Here is a 23808-nt window from a genome sequence, read left to right as displayed (position 1 = left end):
AAAAAAAATCTGGAGGTGATTCTGAGAACCCTTCGAATGAACATCGTAATAATGTGGTTTCACCATTTCTTGATTGCACTTTACAGCTTTTCAGTGTGTTGCTTTCAAAACAATAAATATTTTACCATCATTGCAAGCCCCATCATTCCTATGATTCTCCATAAACGAAAGAAGAGTTAATTACCAAGCTCTACTCTACCTGATGATCTTAGACAAAATATTAACTTCATATTTCATTGATACAATCAACATTAGTAATTTTTTTTGCTTCTCACAAACTTAAGAATGAAAATATGGCAGGTACATTACATTATACATTTTTTTTAATTACTGTGGAAATCCTTACAAAATGCATATCATATTAGAGTTTTGTTAGCAATCCGCTTGTTAGGCAATAAAGAACAATTAAATTAATTAATCATATTTTAAGATAGTGAATTTTACAATTAAGAAGGGGAATCATATATTTGGTCACTTATATGTCACAATTGAATAAAAGATTTTATCTAGCCCACACTATTCATCAGAGAGCTAATATTGAAATAAAATTGCTGTTAAATAATTAATTATTAATCATCAGTGCTTCAAGTAGTGGGCATATACTGAACATCCCTGATCCTAACCCTACTTCTCATTATCATGTATCGATAAACATATCATCATCATTTCAATTAAATCATTAATATAAGAAAAAATTACATCGTGACATTTACAAATATCTATTTCTGATGATATTGCTAAATTTCAGGAGTTGAAAAATTATGCAAATACGAACGTACATCTTTTGCGGTTTCTCCAAACTTGTTAAGCCTCATGCGGTCACATGCTGGATAGCTCATTAACACTTTGACAGCTTCAACTTTCCCAAACTTGCATGCAAAATGCAATGGTGTCTCATTTAGCCCTTTCTCAGGAGTGTTCAGATACAAGTCCTGTAAATATACCATGCAGTCTATCACTGCTTGATCCTTTTTCCCATTAAAAGCTCCATTTGATGGTGACATTACAGGTAGAACACCATTGCCGGGTCCCCTAGAGAGAGAAATAAATACAGATTCTAAAAAATTACACACGTTCTAATTAAACTTGAAAATCACAACAGAATAAAATAATATTAAAGTTACAATTCTTTATCATATATTTTCTACTCAGTTGATCTGTATATTTCCTGAAATAGATTTTTTGTTAAAATCACTATTCACTATGCTTTCTCACTCTCCTTGATTTCACCATTAGATACTGCAGTTCCAGTCACTTATAACACATTGTCGAAATCCCTAATTAGACATATTTTGGGTATTATACCATGCATTGTACTTATACCATACTGTGGGTCATGGTAGTCCAGGGGTAGAACATTGGAATACTGACTGGGGGGCCCGGGTCCGATTTCCAGGCAAGTCTCTCTGTGCATTCTCAGTTCCACCTACATGATAGCTAATCCATGTGATTTTTTGGGTACCAGATCTTCCTGGAAAACCATAACCTGCCCAGGGAAAGGAACTGACTCCCCTACCCTGATGTGTGAATTACACACGCCACCGGGCTTGGTACTGGGTGAACTCTACCAAAACCTACCAAACAGACATTCGGGTTAATAACCTTGTTTATGGTTTTTTTTAAGCATATCATACTATGAAAGGATACTCTTGGACTAGGTGAAGGATGTTTGTTGCTGCAAAATCTCTTTCGCCCATTAAATAGGTTTCTCTCTTCACCATGGTCCCTATGCCTTACTTATCTCAAGCAATTGGTTTTCCCCAATAACTGCTCTTTACTTCCCCTAATCTAATCGCCATCCAACTAAAGAAACACATTAAATCATTCAAGCTTTTCTCAGAAAGAATACCCTAACTTACTTTATGTAATTTCATGTTTGATCTTTAAACTACCATTGTTTTTTTTAATCAGTTTTTTCTAATACAAAATGATATTACAATGGTGGCTAAATATGGTACAAATTCTTATTTCAACCATCAAACCACAAGCCACAATGAGTGCTTGTATCTCTCATTCACTCTGAAGCATATCATAACACATGAATGACTTTAATAAAAACATTCAAACATATTAATGAAGCTAAATGTCATAATATAGTTCAGTTTTCATTTCCCTCTCCCATAGACTATGAAGATAACATGGTTGAAAGGCTTGCACATTCCATTGATACCTATAGTTTAATAGTGGAGGCAATGATTATTGCTCGTACTATGATCACCCATGCCAAACAGGACAAAAGATAAGAGCTAGACAAAAGGTATTTTGCTCAGTATCTGCTCCTCAGTAAGGCAGCTGCAGAAGGTTGTCTGTTATTTAGTGAGGTTAGCACATTAAAGATATCTGACCCTAGTGGGGCAGTCATTTCAGTTATGGTATCACGTTAAAAATGTTATGAGGAAGGCAATGGGAAACCATCTCAATTATCTTTCCCATGATAAATATGGACTGAAATGAAGAGATAATGAATCCCAGCAATGAAGATATCCAGCCCACCAGGCTTGGGTGGGGTACTTGGCAGCCAGGGAGGCAATGCCTCTGCTGTCATCATGATGTGAAATCCTTGTACAACCAAACAGTAAGCAGAGGAAAAAAGGACCAGAAGAGGACCACAACGGTTAGGACTGGGACACGGAATGTTAGGATGATGATGAGGGCAGAAAAGCAAGAAAACGTTGATAGAGAAATGGAGTAAGGGGATATAGATATGCTAGGGGTGACCCAGGTTTATTTGCCACCAGGGAGAAAAAATATAGAGTTGGATTGATTTGAAGAAAATTGGGAATATGCCAGAAAGGAAACACCTCAAAGTGAAGGGTGAATTGGAAAACAGAAGGCAAAGGGAGGGATGGAAGAGAGTTAGGAGAGTACCGTTTAGGAATTAGAAATGACTGTGGAGAGCAGTTAAGTTCTAGAGATGGGGGTTTGATATTAGCTCACACCTGGTTCATACATCATTGCAGGTATGGAAGATGCCAAGAGAATCAGGTATTTTATTTTAGTTAGATTATATTATGGCTCAACATAGATTTAGAAACAGCATTATCAACTCACACACCTTCCCAGATGTGGACGCAGACTTAGACTACAATTTAGTAGTAAAGAAATGCATTTTAAAATTTAAAGGATTAGGAGAGGTAACAGAGTGCCAAAGTAGAATCTTGAAGGTTTAACAATAGTAAAAAAGGACTACCATGCAAAGCTAAACAAATATCTAAATGAGGACAAGGGAATGGAAATGATTGGGGAAAGGTGGGAGGAGCTTAAAAACATGATAGAAATAGCAGCTAAAGAAAGGACAGGAATGGTTGAAAATTAAGAAGCCAAGAGTATCAGGAAACATGCTTTCGAGGATGGATGAAAGAAGAAAATGGAAAAACGTAAACACAGAAATGAGAAGAGAAAAGTCAGAGAAAGAAACAATTAACTTAAGTGAGAACCTAATATAGCCAAGGAAATGTCATAGAAAGATCAACGCAATGATATGGAGAAATTTAGGATAAAAGGTAGAGAATTTTCAGGATGTATCAAGGGAAAAAGAATGAGAGGAATACATATAAGAGCTTTATGGCTAAGATACGACATATAGAAAGGCTTGCTGGTTTTTCAATAGAAAGGGAATGTGACATAGATGAGGACAGCCTGGGTCCACAATACTAGATAACAAAATAGAAAAAGCACTAAGGGAGATGGAGTCAAACAAGGCAGTAGGAATAGGTGAAATCCCTGAAGAATTGCATGAAGAGTTTAGGGAAAAATGGAACGAAGGGATTCTTTGAACTAATAAACAGTATTTATGAGGAGAGAAAATGGAAAGAAGATTTCCTGAGGTAAACTTTCATCGCATTCCAAAAGAAGTGCCAAGCAATTGTAATGGAGAACTTTTGGATGATAATTTTAATTTCACTTGTAGATAAGGTAGTTCCAAAAGTTTGTGAAGTATAACATAAAAGGCCCAAAGTTTTTCTCCATAAACAATCCCAGTAATTTCAGTAGGCTTCGAGAGGTGATAGAAGTAAGTAAAAACCAAAATTGGTTCTGTATGTAAATATAAATAAAATAGTCACTAACCTTTCCTGAGGTCCAACAGTGCCATCATAAAGAAGATTGACGAAGGCTGGATTGCTTATAGTTTCTAGAATGGCCTCAACCATGGCTCCATTACCAGCCTTACTGGCAACATGGAGAGCATTATATCTTGATCCCTCCTGAAAAATATGCCATAAAGGATTGAGGAAAAAACTGAGCATGAAAAATGGAATTGAATGGAATCATAATGGAAAATTTATTTGATCACATGTTCATTCATGGAGAGAAGCCTAAAATTACATGGTTTCTGATTTAAAGGTTTTACCAAATTTATCAAAACTTTTTCTATGAGTAAAATTGTTTTAAAATAATTTGATAAAATTATGTTCAGATTACTTCACTCGACCTATATATCAATGCTAAATCATTTGTTATAAACCATATTTCAGATTATACTAGCTTTTATAAGAACAAATTTCCTTTAATTTACATCTAATTTAATTTGGAAAGATATTGCTTGCAAGTATGAGCAAATGAAAAGGAAGTAGTGCAAATAATTTTTTGTCTACTGTCGATTATTTTGCCTATAAAATATGATAATCCTCTATTATTTATTAGGCAGGTAAAAATGCTCACTTTCTCTTTGTATATTATGCCTAACATACAGCTTTTACAAGGATCATTGTGGACCTTAGTCATTAACTCAAATCCACTTTGAAAGGTGATGGTAGTGCTAAACTGATGCTAAAGCTAGTTAACTTATTTATTTTGCATTAGTTCAAAAACAGCACTTCTGCCTATACATTGGACTAAGAACAATGATATAACAATTTGTCAATTACATACACCCAAGCCCTAGGTAGAGAAAAACCCCCTTGGTGGGAATCAAACCCATGACCTCTGGGTTGGCAGGTGAGGACGCTACTCCACCGCCACCAGGGCCGGCCATTGTGAGATGTTCACAAATTCAGGATTAAGCATGTCAGTTCCTTCCCTAGAACCACTTAAGGCTCCCCAATATTCAGAAAATCACATGGGTAGTGCATAGTTAGCTCATAGAATTAGTGTGCCCAGAGTTGTCATCTGGATTTTAACTCAGGCCCCTCCAGTCAGAAGTCAAATGCTTTGCACATTGGGCTACAACATCAGCAATTATTATCTCATCCCTGGTATTAGAGTGTTTAAGGCTCATACCATACTGACCTTACTTAATAGCCATAATTGTATACAAGATGGTCAACATTCAGAGATCAACAATAGTTATCCTGGGTCAGTAAAGCCTCAGCAGAACTAAGAATGATTTAAAGATGAAACGATGAATTTGGAATTCATTGAATTAGCAGTTATTTTCTTTAATTTATGAAATTACATATTTTATATAAGAGATAACAGAATTCAAATTAAATATAAAAATAAATTGCCTACCTGAAGGATAGTAGGTGTATCACCACTGCCGACCATGAAACGTGGGTTTTTCCAAACGGTTTCATGGAATTTGCTGACATCTCCCCTTTCAATTACTTTCCTAAGTTGAATCAATTCTTGAGGTTTGGGAGCCTTCAAAAGATAATACCATGAAGTATTAATCCACAGTAAAAATATTTTTTAAAACTAAATTGTACTTTTAATATTTCTTACACAGCTTCACAGGGCTAGGCATCCCAAAGAAAATTATATTTTTGACTAACAATATTATAGTGTATATTAAGAACGGCATAGTAAAATTAAGACAGTGATATAGGTGTCGAGTCAAATAGCAAAGAACATATTTCGGTAGATTAAAATTTCTTCTGCATTGAAGTAACAATCTTCAGGAGAAGAGAAATTGCTGTTGCTGCTCTACCTTCTTAAACTCACTTGCCTTGTCTTTTTTTTACCTTTCACTTTAGCAACCACTGTTATTTTTATTGGATCCATGGCCTTGCCTCTGATTACTTACTTTCTACTGGAAATTTTTCAACTGAGTCTGGTTTGCTTATCAATATCAATTAATATCAATGCTTTCCCTGTGGAATCAGTCACCAATCATTATCATTTTGCCTGTTTTCAATGAGAATATGAGGCATGGAATACAAGTTCTATGAGGCCTCATATTAAGACATCCATCTTTATGAAATTTGGTCAATTTTATGTTCCCTCAATTGGTCTCAATGGAGTAGTAGTAGTTGTTAGGGGAGGTCATCAACAGCAAATCATTTGCACCAGAAAGGATTAATGGGTAATCTAGTAGGGGTATGACATCATTGGGTGGAGGATGGGTGGAGATAAATCAGACGTTGGCATTAGCTTACTCTCAACAAATGGCGCCAATAGGTCTACAGTTTAACGTTCAATCCTATTGACAGTATACTCACTTAAAGTGCTCTCAACAACACATCTGAAGCAGGGATCGGGACACCACTGAAAAATCCGGCCACCACTGGGATTCAAACCTGGGCCCATGGGGCAGGAAGTCAGTACATTAGCCACTGCACCATCCCCAGTCTCAATAGTATTCCTTCCTCATGAACTTCGATCAGTCCATATAAGCTTGGTTGGATAATGATGGGAAAAATTTCTTCTATATGCATAGAATTTTTTACATTATTTTTTTCCAATCCTGGACATTGGGTCACATTTGGGCTCGTTGTTTGTTCCATGACCAAATCTGTAGCCCTTTTCTTATTGGTGACCATAGATTCTTGGGCATTGGGATTGGTTTTGTTAGTCACAGATCAATTATAATGCCAAATGGTAATCTGCATTGATCTAGCCATGGTAACACAAAGTCTCATTTTATGTAATTATTTTTGTCATTTTAAATGCAGCTTTTAAGGGCATTAGTGTGAATAATGGCCTACTGATTCAACACTGAAATTAGTTAAGTGGGAGCCTGTGGTCTAATTGCCGATTCTTTCAAAAAGCTGGGTTGAAAGAGGAATATACTTTCAGTGGTGTGCTCTAAGGATTTAAAACTAAACTGATGAAAATATTTCATTAATATAGTTTAAAGAACAAAAAATTACTGATGAGATGGTTCTTACAGTGGCAATCACATCAGTTTACAGCTAATACAAATAAACCAATTATTTTTTATATAAAATTAATCCTACAGAAAAAATGAGTCGAGTATTATTTTATATTTATGATGATGCCCAGCTCTGATTGCTTATCAGTTCTTACTTTGGCTATTCCAAATGAAAAGCTATATGAAAAACACAATTCCTCAGTGTATAGACATCCAACGAGATGGTACTTGAATTTCAGGCAATCATACATTGGCAACTTGATTCATCAAAAAAACTCAAGGCCGCACAGCTAAAATGTAAGTTCAAAATATACAACCATATCTGAGGATACAAAATATGACATGAAATGGCAATTAAGGTTAACTTTGAAGATTACTTTAAATGAAGATGTTTTCTCCCCTGTCACCAAAGTTGAGTCGTTTTCGCCACGCATCTCTTTACATGGCTCCTTTTCATTTGCTGATGTTTTAACACCCTGTCTGGCAAAAGCTTCTGCCTCATCCCTCTTTTGAAACACTTTAAACCTCGCATGAGGAAACTCTTTCATAAATTTCATAACTTCTTTCTTGTCCGTAAATACATACGATTCATCGGTCCCTATACATACACCATCGAAGAGAAATAATACATTAATTGCACTTCATAAGGTTTGATTGAATTTAACATTGTCAATATATCTTTCTGCGTCTGTCGACAACTGAAAAAATAACTGTTACCTGAATTTGGATTGCTGGCAAGTCTTTTCGACAGATGGATGCCGTAGTACGTAGGATGCAAATCGTGTTGAGGCGCATCCTGTTCGATTGGCGTCTTCTTCAATTCATTATCTTTCTCAATATAATTACCCATGTCTTCAACACCAGAAAATTTTCCATATGTTTTATCTGCTGCAGCGTCGTCTGACGAAGAGATTTTCAACAAATCACGAGTGAGCTTCCTCACAAGTAACATTCTAGTTGACGGTGTCACTGGCGTTCCATCATAACCTCCACTTTCTTCTAAATACTGACGAAGTTCCTTGTCTGTCAGGTTTAACAGTTTATTTTTCAGATCATCCATGACTAATTTTGTCTTTTTTAATAGTTTTAAGTAATCGCTCTCGAAATGCAATAATCAAACCTGTTTCAATCCAATTTCGCAAGTTGACAACTTAACACAGTAGTCGCCTTATTAGAGCAAAATTGTGAAAGGTAAATACTTTTCTGATATCAACTCTATTACATTTACATTCCAGTTATGATAGCATAATATTTTAAGACAAACTTAAAACTTCACTTTCAACGAAAACTCTCTCAAAAACTGTATTCATTTGGTTTTGAATTTTTGCGATCTTCCAAATGACGTACGAAATAACAAGCCAAACTCAGTAAAGTTAGCACAAAACTTGACAAGGGAGGGCAATTGAATGAAATCTGGTAAGGCTAAAGTTGGAGCACAGTTAACATATATTATTATTCATATTATTTGTGTTATCAGTATGCTTATGCAATATATATGAGAATTTAGTTCGTTAAAGACAAGCTGTATGCTCTTGAATTCATATTTTTATTTAAAAATTACCTTCTCCTTTTGGAGTGAATAATTCCAGAACTAATTGAATATAGACATTTACATATTTATGTTCATCAGCAATCCATGCTGAAGACATTAATGAGAAACTCGAAGCAGAAGGCAGACACTTCTTATTTTATAGCTCTCTGGTAACTAGTTACACGATCCGCCTAATGAAATGTTTCTAAGGTAAAGTTTGGAACAGTTTTTATTATACTCAGACATTCATCATCACACTACCATGAGTTTTAGTAACCATTTCAAGAAAGTGTTGGAAAAAGACTAAAAAACTAATACTTCTCAAGTTCATCGTAATGTAAAAGAGGGTGCTAGTTAATTTTAACTACATATAAAACAAGATGGCACTGTCACCATTAGTTCAGATAAGGTGAGGCACTATTCTGCTTACCCACTACCAATTATTGCTGGTGGTTTGCTAGTTAATACAGGATTTTATGGATCCAGAGATGAACCATAGCTTACCTTAAATCTTTCCGTTTTGACCATGAATACACTCTTATTTCTATAATAAACCATTCTTCAATCCTGCATAATTTCTATTTCCCTTCATTCCTATAAAAATTCCACTATAGTAATTCATTTTTTTCCAGCGCTCAAGTTGTTACAACTGTATATAGGATACGACAGGAAAGTCACAAAATACAAACAATGGATACAAGACACATATCAAGCATTATTAAGGAATTTGGCAAACGAATGAAACATTTTTAATATTAAGAACCTAAACAGATTGGCTAAAAATATCACCACACTTATTGGGTCTTAATCCCAGCCGGGAATTTAATATGAAGTTGAAGGCCCATAAAATTTGGACCAGCACATGCGTTTTTTGTGCACACATATAAAGCTTGCGGCTGCTCAATCTGCTGTGTAGAATATTAATGGACATTGCAATTTTTCACATACACAGATTTCTTTTTGTATGCACTACTACATGAAAAATATAAATACATGGAACTGGCAATACATCTAATTTTTTTTTGGGGACGGCAAGGAGTAATGTGTTTAGCAAAAGTCATGAGCTGAATAGCTCTTTTTTGGACCCTGAAAATGGCCAAGGCCTTAGGTAATGAACCCCAGTAAAGGATACTATATGCCATGTGAGAATAAAATTCTCCATAGTATAGTGCACAGAGAACATCTACAGAAACAGTGGACTTAATGGACCTTATTAAGAAGCAGGCTGAGCTTAACTTACTAGTTAAAGTACTTATGTTGTCGCAAGGGGCGTTTCGTGTGTGACAAAGGGTATCGGGGAAATTCACATTAAATACGCCGAATCTTACCAAAACAATCATGTATAATACAGCATCAGTCATATTACATCATTTACATAAGTATCAGCAATTTAGTAATGGATGGCTCAACCCTTGTTAACCTAATGCGAGACGGACAACATTAGCATGACTGAACATTGCCTGGGATGGGGTAAAGGCAGGATAGATGTAGTCACGATACTCGTAATCCAGACAGGGCCTTCGTCTCAAGGTAACGTCCAACAAGGAGTGTGGGAGCAGTGCACGCTGTCACAGACATTGTAAAATGGGCAAGGCCCTCGTCCATCGGAAAGGAAGCAATAAAGGCAGGGTGGATACGGCCACAAAACTAGTAACCTAGGCAGGGTCCTCGTCCGCAGGCAAGTCAGCAATAGGACACGCTGTTGCAACAAGAGCAGCATAGCCGAAGCCTTGCGTCCTGTTGGTCACCACCAGATGATCAGCTGCCTGCTTTTTGCCCCGCAACCAGGGCTTTTATACCCAACTTAGGAGCCAGGGAAGGAATACTATGTCTCGTACTTGCGACAATGTGTTCATCCCAAGAGATTTGAGAATTGATCTGGAAACCCAAAAATCTGGTATTTTGTACCTGTGGAATCACTTTCCCATCAACTTCAATAGAAAGTGCTTGCTTTATTTTTATTTGCAAAGTATATTAGGTGAGTCTTTTCTATATTCAAATCTAGGAAATTATTATGACACCAGGAAGGTAAGGTGTGACTAACTTGTTTACACTTTACTGTCTATTCATCAGAAGAAGACGATGTAAGGACAATGTTGGTGTCATCAGCATATAACAAGGGGGTAGCACCGTTTATGTGTTGATAACTATCTACAAGGTCATTTATATAAGAAAGAAACAAAGCAGGCCCGAGAACAGAGTCTTGATGAGCACCTCAATTTAGGACCTTACTTTGGGAAACAAAAGATGCGCCATTTTTAGAAATAATCACGTGTTGCATTCTATGCATTCTATCAAATTGGTAGGATTTAATCCAAGGATTAGGTATGCCATGAATACCCATCCTGTTTAGTTTCTTGAGAAGTAATTGGAGGACAACACAGTCAAAAGCTTTTGAGAAATCGAAAAACTTTGCGGCAACTTCCATTTTTTATCTATCTTATTAACTGATTGGTAGCAGATGGGGATTTCCCTAAAACCATGTGGAGATGGTGAAAGGAGACCTAACATAGAATGCCTTTTCAAATATTTTGCTTAATTGGCTCAGCAGAGACATCGGACGCTAGGAGTTAATGTCATGTCTATCACCCTTGTTTTTATGAAGTGGAATGACTTTTGACACCTCCAGAGGGGATGGAAACATTCCTAATCTGAAAGATTCATTTATGAGAAAATGAAGAGGCTGCATAATGAAGTCAATAGATTACTAAATTATATAACTAGGAATTCCATCAAAACCAGGGCTTCTTTTTGTACTTAGATTCTTCGCTATATTTTTCAGTTCAGATATTGTGAGGGATAGAGAAAGAGGGACTTTGAATGTGTTGCAGCAATGGCTTTCAAATTAGGAGAGTTGCTATGCTTAGCAACTATACGTTTATCAAAGAACCCCTGCTTGTTTAAATTAATGAATTCCTTTCCAAAGGTATTTGCCCAAAGCCTCATTCAGAATTTCAAAAGATTTTGAAATTCATTCCAATTTATAAAAAGATAGGTCGCAAGAATAACCTTAACAACTACAGGAGGCATAAGGCAAACTTTGTACAATGCACCAAAACTTTTTATTTATCCAGTACTGACGGTTTTATCACAGAGGTAACATCTTCAGTTACCTATTTTTTTTGTGAAATTTGCGATGCTTGTCTTATTCTTCCAGGTGAATGTTCACAAGGTTGAGCACAATATCATTGAAATTACCAACTACAGACTAATTGCAAAATAACAGTGTTCATTAAAATAATAGAAATAATATTTTTCAACAGACTCGTATATCACTTAAGTAAAAATAATTTACTTCCATGTCATCAATATGGGTTCATTAAAAATAAGTCAACCATTTTAGCCTCTTGTTAGGTCATCAACTTCATTTTGATTATAGGGAGATAATGGGCCTTTTCTTAGATGTAACCAAAGCCTTTGACTTAATAGATCATTGCAGTCTTGTTAAAGAAAATTGCAGTGTTATGAAATAAGAGGCAGTGGATTCAGACATGTTTAAGAGATCATGAGCACATCATCACTATAACAGTAGTTGGTTTTGAATGCATTGGAAAAGGTACACCCAAAGCCATTGGAGTACCTCAGGCTTCCATTCTTGGTCCTGTACTTTTTAAAATTTATCTAACTGACTTACCCACAGTTTTAACTGAATTAAATGGAGATAAACCAATTTTATATGCTGATGATACCAATATATTAGTTTCTACCCCTTCTATCAATGATTTAATTCCAAAGAGTATATCAGTATTGCATCTGACAATACACTGTTGCAAAGGAAAACAGTCTGCAACTGAAGAATGCTCGGCAATTCATTTTTCTCTCAACCTATGCAAACCCAGTCTCCTAATAATAGTGATTAGCCAAAATATGGCAGTTATCATGACCAAAACATTTCTTGGCATCCATTTGGACTCCAACTAGCCGCGGGAGACTTATAAAAATTAAGAACAGCATGTCCTAAAAACTTTAAGAAAACAGTAAGCATAGACATGCTAAGAATGCTTTGCTATATCCTTTTCTGTTCCTATATTACATATGGTATCATTCTTGGGGCTCCTCTACCCTCCCCCCGAGTTATATTTGCAAAATTGCAGAAGATGGCTTTTTTGGATCACTGCATCTAAACCTCCCAATTTCATCTTCTCATCTAATCTTTCAAGGTCTTAGGCTCCAGCCACTTCCATCCATATTTATTCTTTTCGAGTAACTTATATGAAATAACACTTGTCAGCCTTCCATGCAAATTCTCACTATAATATATGCATGCAAAATTTGTTCTATGTAAAATATGATCTATTCCGTGAATATGTCAATATGATCAAAATGGGTAATATTCTCTGGATGTACGCTGTTCTGAATTTTTGCTGAATATTTACCTTTTTTACATGTCCTCTATTGCTGTTGCACACTAATCCTTCGATGTATTAAAAATTATTTTTCCATCCAATATTCCAGCCTCTAGCTACATTCTTCCATTAATTAAAATCTTCCTCACTCCTCACCACTCAGTTTGCAAATGACCCACTCAACCTTCCTTCTTTGAATTATTCTCCCTTCTCCCTTACCGTTTACCTGCACTTATTCATTCATTTATCTTTCCACCCATTTTACTATTTCCATCCCTCTCAAAAGCCTGAAATCTACTTGTATGTTTATCCTTGTCCCTTAATGTTGAAGTTTCCAAGCAATGCAAAACTACAGCCCATACCAGTGTTCTTTACATGATTTTTCAATTCCGGTGTACCCTTTCAGGTAATTAATTACTGTTAACATACAGGGAAAATAAAATATGGACAAATCAACAAAATTACTAAACTGGCTATTTACTTTACAAAGGTTGAAGCTTACCTAAAGGCTTTTCTACACTCTGAATGGGTTGAATGGAAGAAGAGACCATTACGTCTCAATTTCGCCCAAATAAAGACCTCTATCTATCTATCTCCAATTCCACAATATCATCATCTCTATCATGTTGAAAAAAAGTATATGATTAACCTAGATCCCACAAATCATTGGTAAAAAAAATTAATATTCACCCAAATTAAGAAAGACTATCAAAGGATGGAACAAGTGGGAAAAGATATAGGAGTAGTCGATGCTTCATTCATTTTTGAACATATCATACGAGGGTAGGCTGAAAAGTAATGCACCCATGCTTGTAGAGTGCAAACAAAAACATAGAGCAAGATCAGGCAAAAAGTACATTAAAGTACAGTTCTTAAGTTTCAAAATCATAATTTTATTTTTCAACATAGTCACCATTGAAGCCAATACATTTCGCCCAACATTTAACAAATTTTTTCATTCCGTCACTAAAAAACTCTCCCGACTTTTCTTGAATCGAGGACATGACAGCTGCCTTTACCTCATCATCCGAAGTGTAATGATTACCCTTGGCGTGTCTCGCGAGTTGAGGAAAAAAATAAAAATCGCAAGGTGCAAGATGAAGGGAATAAGGAGTTTGGAATCCACTCAAATTTCAGGTTTTGCAGATCCTCTCCAGTTGCGTACGAGGTGTGTGGACGAGCATTGTCATGTTGCAAGATTATTGGTGCCAGGCTGCCTTTGAACACAACATACTCAACTTTGGAGGTATTTTAGAGTCAACACTGAGAAGAATTAACTGTTGCCCTTCGTTCCAGAAAATCAGTCACATAAACTTGGTGAGCTTGCCAAAACACAGCCAATATGTGTTTCATCAACAATTATGGTTTTTCCAGGCTCACAACCATGAAATTTTACTACCCATCAATTTACAGTAGCCCTATCAACACCATCATCACCATAAATAACCTTTAAACAATGATAAATCTCAGTAGGAGCCACTTTTTCAGCAGTTAAAAATTTGATAACAGCAGGCTGTTTAACTTGCGTTGACATAGCACTAGAACACATCTCCATTCTTCTGCTTCTCGAAATACACTGGAGGAATGAAATGATCTCAAACCTGTGCATGCATGCTGTGGGGAAATGTTACTTCTACAAGCCACCTATAGAACTTCTGAAAGTCATTTTGTTAGTGGTCTACAAGCATTTGTGCATTAGTTTTCAGCCTACCCTCTTATTTACAAAGTTTCTGTTGTCAAATGCTGATCAAAATAAAGATTATTCATTATATTTTTTATTTAACATCTTATGGAATTCTCTACATCTGAAATACATAAGTTACTCTAAAGTTACTTCTTTTCATCTTTCTCACTGTATGATGCATATGGAAAGTCCACTTTACACGAAGGCAGTGCCTTAATGAGCTCATTTAAGCACTTTTCCCTTTGTTTCACTTCAGGCAGATCGTAGAGTAGAATGGAATTGAGGTTTCTGGGAATATAAAAGACATTGCAAAATCAGAAACGATGACATAAAAATCACCTTGGATGAGAATTCCAATGTTCATTGCGACCACCATAGATTTACTATACATTAACATCACACCATAGACTAAAAATTATTAATCACTTTCAATAGACCTTTCAACCATTATTGCAAATTTTGTGTTTGCATAAAGTAGTAGTATTAGTATTTAGGGGAGGTTTCAATAATTTTACTTTTCATTTCTATGATTATTCTTATCCTCCTATGGCTGTCTTCTTGCAGCTTATTCTATAAGGACATTTATAAAACTATACCCAAAATATAATTAAACTTTGCACATGAAAATCCCAAATAATATGCCTGAATCCTAGTTTGGAAAAATGTGCGATCACTACCGACACTAAGATGTTAATGGAATGAGTGCTAAACCCAAACTGAAGCAGCAGGCATGCAGTCATTCCAGGAATTCCCCTATCCTCATCACTCATGCAAAAAGCCACTGGTTAAGCAAGGTTCCACTGTATACCCAGTGAAAATATCTCATATGCGGAATGTGTAAGACAACTAGCCCACAATAATGTTGTTTAGAATGACAGATCCTAGTAATCAGGTTGGTTTCTTTGGGGGGGAAATGGTCCGATCTCTGCTAAGTGAACTTTATCACTTGGCAAACTCATTTTCATGTATCATAGACATCTTTATTAAAAGTGAATGCAATCTTTCAATTGCAACTACTCACAAGTTTTTACCCCAATAACAAATTTAAGTTTCTACTTTTTGAGGGGCTATACCTCAATAACTCTACTGCAGTACTCTTGTCCCTTAGTGCATGTGCCCAGCAGGAAAAACATTAGTTGGCACAATGAACTACAAGGTCTAAATTCCTGAAATTTGAGACACTGACACTCCATCTAGTTTGCCTTCTGTTAACACAGAAAGTCTTAAGACTTCCTCTGTGAACAAATGGTGGACTGAATGGTTCATGACTGTGTTGTCTCCAAATATTTCAGCTGTATACTCCTAAGATCATGGTCAAGTACAGTCTGTGGAGTCAGTGACAGCCTATCATGTTGTACTCTTTTGAGGGCATCATGCCATTGCGTGAATTTCAGCAATTTTGCCCTCGGTGATTACTGATTTCATGTGATTATGAAAAAAAAATTTCCATTATGTGATATCATCATTTCATACTGGTGACTATAGCATGCACAGTCATAATAAATCTTCAGATTTCCTTTAACTATTATCTTGTACTATAGTTCAGGACAACCACCACCACCATAACCAACCTGAAGATACTAATTCAAGGTGTAACAACTGAAGCTAGGGATATCCAGTGATTGACAGGATATTAATCAGATCAAAAAATGTTCAAGTAATTCGACTTCGCATCTATACATGCCCTAGGCTTGATACTAACAATCCCCAAAATTCCAACAATATAGTGTTACAAGTTATTTAAGTGATGACCACTCTTCCGCCAAGCTTCTCCATATTTTTAAATGGAACTTTTAGTTTGCCATAATCTGCTGAAGATACATGTGTAGTTCAGTCACCCATAGGTAATCCATCTATGCAGAAATGCTAATGACACAGTCTGTACATTTCACAGCATGTGACCAACATGTAAAGAGTTAATTATGCAGGGGTGAGCCTTTAAAGTTAACTCCTCAGGGCACCACCAAGGAATGAGGTGTACTTGGGAGCTGTTTTATATAAAATACATTTAATTCATTCCAATAAATGAAAATGCAATAAAGATAATTACATCAATGCAGCTAAGGAGAGGATTCCTTCATCAGTTACATCTCCACAGCTGCTAACTTGCAGGTGTTTAAGAGAATCTTTGACATACACCAGTTTTTTTAGAGCCTCATCTTCTAAATATGAACAGCGATGAAATGTGATTTTCTCAAGATGCTTCAGTCCACCTGAAATAACATCATCCAAGAATTTATTAGAAGTTGTAGAGCAATAGCTCAGGACCACAACCAGTAATATTATATTATTAGAATATTAGCATTTCATTTGACTGTTAAAATTGAATGAATATATATGTCCAATAATGTTATCTTAATATGCAACTATTCTCATGAATTTAAACCAAGCAATGGATAAAAATATTTAATATCACAATTTAGTATGACAAAAAATAGTAAAATGTTTTATCAATGATACATATTCACAAATATATGAAAAAATGAGCTAAAAAATGCCTTTAAATTGTGATAATATGAATAACATTTAATATGCTACGGGTGATTTTATTCTAACATTGAGATTGTTTTTGAATTCTGAAGAATTTAAAATATTACACTTTTCCACCCAATGAAAATTTGGTTATTATAAAAAGACTCAATCAGCTATTAGAATTATTGTTATCAATGTCATAAAATTTCTTCTTAGAAGAGTTGGTGATCGTGGATTTTGCAATCTGGCTCCAATGATTCATGGTGTTTTTAACAAGTTTTACTGGCTAAGAGCATTTAGTCTTAAGATTACCAATAATAAAGGACAAATAGTAGCAATTTACCGCTAGCTAAGTTTTATTGTACGACCCAGTTTCGATGTTTTACATTATCTTCAGGATATTGAAATTCGGTTGTACAATAAAACTTATCTCGTGGAAAATTGCTACTATCCATTCTTTATTATGTTCGAATTCCACCACATCATGAATTTACTCAATTTGTTCATAAATTATGCTTAGCCGTTAAAAGAGTGCAACATTTGCAAAATCTGTATTCTTATCTCTTATAAATTTAGCTCTAAAACTGAAAATAATTACCCAATATCATTTAAGTGAAGAACTTAATAATTTACTGTACACCCATTTGAATGTGGAATTAGGAAATTTGAGCGGTAAACACCTGTTACTAACTTAATTACTACCCTTTAATAATTTTACAAAAATAAGGTTTCGGCACCACCATAAAAGAATCGGTGTAATGGAAGAGCGAAAACTATTTCATCAAAAGATATCAGCCAATACTTTATTACAAAATGAAAGTTGTAGTGAAAGAACAAAAAGAAACTGACGGAAGTGAGGGAAGCCCTCATTCATGACAGCTGAATCTGTAGCATCAACCTCTTGGATGGCAAAGGACGACCTTTCAGGAGGTAGGGAATTGTAGTCATTAACATATTTTGTTGAATTCTTATACTTCACTGATGCCCCACACCGCAACAGCCATTCAGCACATGCCCGATCTGCACCCACTTCTTTTATACGTACGGGATCAACCCTGGGAAGAAAATACACATTTAGTCAAATTACATGGAATACTATCATTATTAGGTAGTCTACCATTGAAAGTAACTTTTGGATGAACATATGATGAACAATAATACATTTTTTTAGCATATTCTATAAAGAAAGCTGAAGATATACACTAAATTACACTCTTCTTCAATTCTGCACACTTCCTGCCTCCAACATACCTATCCTTTTCCTCATACTACCTAGCTTACCTTATGTTTTACCCTTGTTCAGTCCTTAACATCCCATCACCATTATAATTTCTACCCACCTTTCCTGCCTCCTTTGGATTTATCTCAAAAATCATCTATCCTCACCCACCAAGCCTAGTAATTCATTTTTTTAACGTTTCCCATCCTTCTCCACACCAACATCTCAAAAACCTTCAACCTACATCTATTGTCTTGCTTCAACAACTATGTTTCTACAATGTACAAAACCATGCTCCATAATAAGGTTTTCACAAGCCTTCACTTGACTTCCTTTCTCAACGTCCCTCTCCCCTCATCTTAGTTAATGCTACTTTGACTAACACAATTCTTCTTCTTACACTACTCTACTACTACCCTCCTACTACTCTGACCATCTTGGTCTAAAACACTGCCAAGATAGGTAAACTGTTCAACCTGCTCTAGTTTTTACAATCCTAATTTAACATGTAACATCTGTCTCAAAAATTTCATAACCTTTACTGTTTACATTAGTCATCCCATACTTATCACACTGATTTTCCAATGGACTCAGCAATAATTGCAACCCCTTGGCTGACTACATCTTGAATATCCACAAACCTTTCAATCCTATTTCCAATTCTTCCCGTGCCTCTTTAACCATTTCCTCCAGAAATAAGTTGCAAATCAGTGGTAATTATGGACACCTCTGTCTTACCCCTCTTCGTAGCATTGACCATATGATTGGAGAGAGAGTTAGGTATCAAAAGTCAAGTTGGACAAAGAATGCAGTGGGAAACTCATGTGGAAAAGCCTGGAGAATCACTGTCGACAGATATCATTGCACCACTGGACAAATTCTTTTAGAAGAAATGGTATTCTGTTAAGTTAAAGACAGTCACATGGAAATTCTCTAGGTTTCATTGCTATATAACAGAAGACGAAATTCAAGGGCATGCTGGTACATGCATAAATTCAAGGAAATTTAATCAAAAAGCTGTTAAGTGACAACAGTGCAAGTATACTGAGAAAAGTTAGTAGTAAATTATTCAATTTATAAGGAACAAAGTATGGTTCAAATTGTCACTGGAGTATCAGTATAATGAAACTGACATGTACTAAGAGAAAATTGTATGTCAACTGTAAGATCAGAGAATGACTGTATTGCTACTTTAAAACCTCCCCCTGACTCCTCCTTCCTTCCATGTTTCCATCCACATTCTTGGAAATAGCAACACTCAAATCATTTTGCACGTAATGAAATAAGGACAATTTGCACTTTTCCACAGTTTATTTAACGTACGACGCGTTTCAACTCACAGAGTCATCATCAGGTACAAGACCTCTGTGAGTTGAAACACGTCGTACGTTAAATAAACTGTGGAAAAGTGCATATTGTCCTTATTTCATTATGATGAACTTCCACGACCTCAAGCCTGAATCTGTTGAACTCATTTTGCACATATTTTTAGTTGACCTTCACAGGTATTTTGTAATGGTGTCCTTCCCATAGTCTGATTTATTGCAGAGCATCAATCCCAGCCAGTATAGTCCATATCCCAATGGTGGAGTATCAATCTCAAAGTTATGCCTAGTGTCTCTCAGGTGTGGCAAAGCAATGGTTAATGTAAACATGGAATGGGGAAGGAGAATTGCAGGAACTTCACATTATGTGGATGTTATTGGTCTCAGAAAAAACAATTTTCATCCATAGTATCGAAAGCAGAGAAAAGAATTAGGGAGGAATGTCTCCTTTGAAAGAGTGAATAAAGCATCTTATATAATCAAATTTTATGGTCAAATTGGGCTTTTTGCTTTCTTATTCTAACTTATCAATCCTCTATTATATCTCTGCCAAAATGCTATGGATTCTTCAGAATACCCTGAGAGAGCAGCAACAGAGATGGCTAGCCATTACACAATTTCACTATAATGACAAAACATTCATTCCAAAAGAAGTGTTATGCGTGACTGCGAGTGAATGTATCTTTTCAAAGCTAGAACAGATATTTGGACTTTAAAAAATAATTTTACCACTGTAATTAATGCATGTACTTGATTTATATTAAGGTCTATTAAGTGTGCATCGCCACAGTATTCGTTTTTATTTATTTATGAAAATGGGTTATGAGGGAGAGAAAATTATTGAGTTATTTCATGCACATAACATATTGCTACATGCAATGGATACAATGATTCACTCCAACTATGAGCAACAATTTTTCATCTGTTTCAACTCATTATAAGATTTTGCAGGAGTACATAATGAAAAGAAGACCTGTCATAAGGACAAAGTCTTGAAGATTATTTGTCTCAGAGAAGACCAGTGCACCTTGACAATAATGCCATGACAGTACAGGGCATCATCACAGTGGAAAATTCCTAAATGTACGACAACAAAATAACAATGAACTGTAAACAGAGTTTTTACAGAGTGGAGGGAGGCCATGGATATTGAAATAGCTTCACTGAATGACTTGGAAGCTGGCATTATTGCCATAAGGTTTGAAGATGATACCATGTAAGTGGATTTTTCATGTCAAGTCAACCATACAAAAGTGATTACAGTTGTATGGGAAGGCTACTTTTCAAGTGATTCAGCAAATGTCATGGCATTGAATAAAGTCTAATGTTCAGTTCGATGGCAAAGTTGGGAATAATTCATTAAATTTTAAGAACAGCAGCACTGAAGAAGCTGACACATCTTACACAGCATCTTGGCAGTCGCATTTCAGCATGGAAAAATTGAAAAAGTTATAAACATGAAACAAAATAATATATGAAGACAGCACAGAAATAGGTCTGTATGGATTAAAATGTCAATGTATGGAATAATTTTTTTTTTTGAACTTGAGATTTAGAAATCATTGAGCTGAAAGGTGTTTGTACAAGGCATCTTCAAGTTCTAAGTCATCCCATTTTTTTTCTCAGGACTAGGAGTAGATAGAAAAAGTTTTTGAGCATCAAATATATGGTCACTCATCATTAATACGAGACAAATATGGCTACACCATTCAATGCACAGGGGACCTTACCTAAGGTAAGAATGAAAACATTTTGAAACTTGATATGGTGTACAAGAACAGTGTGTCATTGTCCATTTATTCCACTTCCATGGTTAAATCCCATTAAAATTTATTGTAAAATGAATGAGATGGTGTCATACAGGTGAAAAATATGTTTTCGTTGGGGCAATTGTTCAAAGAAGGTTAAATACTTACTTCCATAATTACATGAGGCAGAGAGAATATCCATCACATTGGCCAAAACCTAACATATTCTACGCGGGGTCCTCACCTATCTGCTTCTCAAATTTACAATACACTTCCAAAATCAATGGAATTTATTATTTCCCCACTAACAAACGAAAGTATGTAGAGGGTTACAAAGCAAGTTGTATACAGAAAGGGAGAGTTCTTTGATGATTAACTCGAAACAGAATCTTCAGCTATCAATCAGTATCTCTAATATTGTTTATTATCTCCTTGAACCTGTGTTTATTTTCCTGTATTTATTCTTTTGTGTCTACGTACATATATAAATACTGGAGAGTTCTGTCTTTTGACCATTACGAATTATTAATAAATGAACAAGCCCAGAAAGGTTGGCCAGTAAACAATAAGTGAATTTCAAGGGGGTGAAAGGAGAACCCCAAGAGAATTATAACACCAATGTTGTGAAAAACGTGTAGGCATTCCAACGGATTGGTTGCAGTTACTGAGTCACAAGAATTGTAAGTTTTCCTACAAGAGATAATATCCTAATTCAAGATCATTGCAAAGCAGGCTGATTTTTGGTGTTGATGGAGATATAAGTAGTCAGTATAGAAGTATAACCAACATATACAGAACATTTTATTTTTGAGCATAAACTGATTTCAACACTGATACTTACTCCAAGAAACGTCAAAAGAGGAAATTGATTTCAAGAAGCTCAACTTTTTCTATAAAAACAAGCTGTACCAATTTACTTAATGCTCAGTATAAGGCCAGATATGGTTTACACTAAGGGATTTTTGTCATGAGCATTTGAGAATTTACCTACTCAGGTCGTTGCTCAAGTAAAAAAGAATATTCAGATACTTTGCAGAAACTATTGACTCGAGGAAAATTTATCACTGTAATAGAGACAAAGGAAATATATCGAGGGTAACATGCAGATTAACCCCGCATTAGAGAATACTTCGCAAGTATGCATTATAATTTCATTTTGTTTGGTAAATAAACATTACTGCTTGGATGGAAACATTTCACGGTTATTTGAACTTTACTACTAATTAAATAGTTTTGCCATATTCTTAAAGGTTACCAAGCTATTTAATAGAGTAGTCAAATACCTTCGCCAACAACGAAAATTTTTTGGCTTACTTCATGGAAATTGTCTATCATTTACATACCAATAAGGGCATTCTATTAAATGGCCGATAAGCTTCCGATAAAACACCGTACCCGATACTTACTGCAATATTAGTACAAAACAATGCCGAAATGACGTAGGTGTAACCGAAAGCCGAAGCATTTTCTATTTTATAATTATTTAGTATTAAATGGCGAGGTGTATCTCCATTACTACTGAATACTGCTAATATTGTATACTTGCACTGGTTTGCCGCTCATGTGTTCATTTACCTGTCATTTCTATTAGAAAGATTGTAAATAAAAGAACAACTCAGCCAATAAATACCATAATTTCAGCCACTGAGTTAATGTAAAAAGCTAAAAAGGACGTAGGCTTACATGTTAAAGATCCTATTTAGCCAAGCCCAAAGATGCCTTTGTGGCTGATATCCCATTTTGTTGCCATTCTTCAAAAAAACAGCAGGGCTAAACCGGCAACATGAGTTTAACTAAGGAATAAAATTGATTAAAGCTTAGGTCGAAGTCCTTTCCAAAGACCTTTAACTTATACAATAGTTAAACAGATCTTAACTAGACAAAAAAACTGAACTGTGACATTGCATTGTACAATTTCTAAAATAGTAAGTTAAAAATTGTTCACCAATTCAAGCCTTTACCATGCTCTCAAATGCCATTGCTGCCTAGTATTTCAATGATCGAAAATTTATAATTCTACATATTCATTACTACTGTAATTTTTTCTTCTTCCGTAAGTTTTGTGCATTTGATAGCCAGATCTTATGATGCACGCACGGCAGTATTAGCCCACCGAACAGCGCTAGTAAATGGACAACAAGGTTTTGAGGACGAACAATTTATGATATAATTTCACTTTTATAGCGCGATGAAGTAGTTGCATTCAAGAAATTAAACTTTTATAAAATAAAAGCCCTTGGGGAAATAGCTTTAATTCACTGATTTGAATGCCGATGCGATTTCATTAATTCCGCTTTTGAACATCCTACCCCACATCAACCGGAATTTCACTAACAAGTAAGCGGTGATTACAGTTCTACTAACCAGTTTCGTTACGACTTTTGTGACCCACGTGAGTTTCGATAGTATCGACGTACTGTTCTTTCGATCTTATACTGTTTTCGAAAAAT

At 35.5% G+C, this 23808-nt stretch overlaps 2 protein-coding genes across 3 annotated transcripts in view; both read right to left on the bottom strand.

The window, feature by feature from the left end:
- Ankle2 (ankyrin repeat and LEM domain-containing protein 2) overlaps nucleotides 1–8274 on the bottom strand; it is a 29156-nt gene extending 20882 nt beyond the window's left edge. The window contains exons 1-6 of one of the 2 annotated variants that reach the window (XM_071589240.1): nucleotides 8154–8274; nucleotides 7751–8056; nucleotides 7411–7631; nucleotides 5452–5583; nucleotides 4069–4205; nucleotides 780–1032 (exon numbers count right to left, since the gene is read on the bottom strand). In XM_071589240.1, the coding sequence (XP_071445341.1) occupies nucleotides 780–1032; nucleotides 4069–4205; nucleotides 5452–5583; nucleotides 7411–7631; nucleotides 7751–7985 (978 nt within the window). In that variant the 5' untranslated portion in view covers nucleotides 7986–8056; nucleotides 8154–8274. Of the gene's footprint in view, nucleotides 1–779; nucleotides 1033–4068; nucleotides 4206–5451; nucleotides 5584–7410; nucleotides 7632–7750 lie in introns of both variants that reach the window. The other variant, XM_071589239.1, reaches the window with a different exon arrangement.
- A 6395-nt stretch (nucleotides 8275–14669) lies between these two features.
- LOC139691420 (ATP synthase subunit s, mitochondrial) lies at nucleotides 14670–23700 on the bottom strand. The gene is made up of 5 exons (XM_071589223.1): nucleotides 23320–23700; nucleotides 23042–23151; nucleotides 17916–18121; nucleotides 16645–16807; nucleotides 14670–14882 (listed from the first exon to the last, which is right to left on the bottom strand). The coding sequence occupies exons 1-5, from the start codon at nucleotides 23335–23337 to the stop codon at nucleotides 14741–14743; spliced, it is 639 nt and encodes a 212-aa protein (XP_071445324.1). The 5' UTR covers nucleotides 23338–23700; the 3' UTR covers nucleotides 14670–14740.
- Nucleotides 23701–23808: the final 108 nt, after the last annotated feature.

Source organism: Hetaerina americana, unplaced genomic scaffold (assembly GCF_022747635.1).
Source record: "Hetaerina americana unplaced genomic scaffold, ioHetAmer1.1.p SCAF_35, whole genome shotgun sequence".
NCBI classification, from domain to species: Eukaryota; Metazoa; Arthropoda; class Insecta; order Odonata; family Calopterygidae; genus Hetaerina; species Hetaerina americana.
The sequence above is the reverse complement of the archived record's forward strand: the minus strand, read 5'-3'. Positions and strand labels throughout refer to the sequence as shown.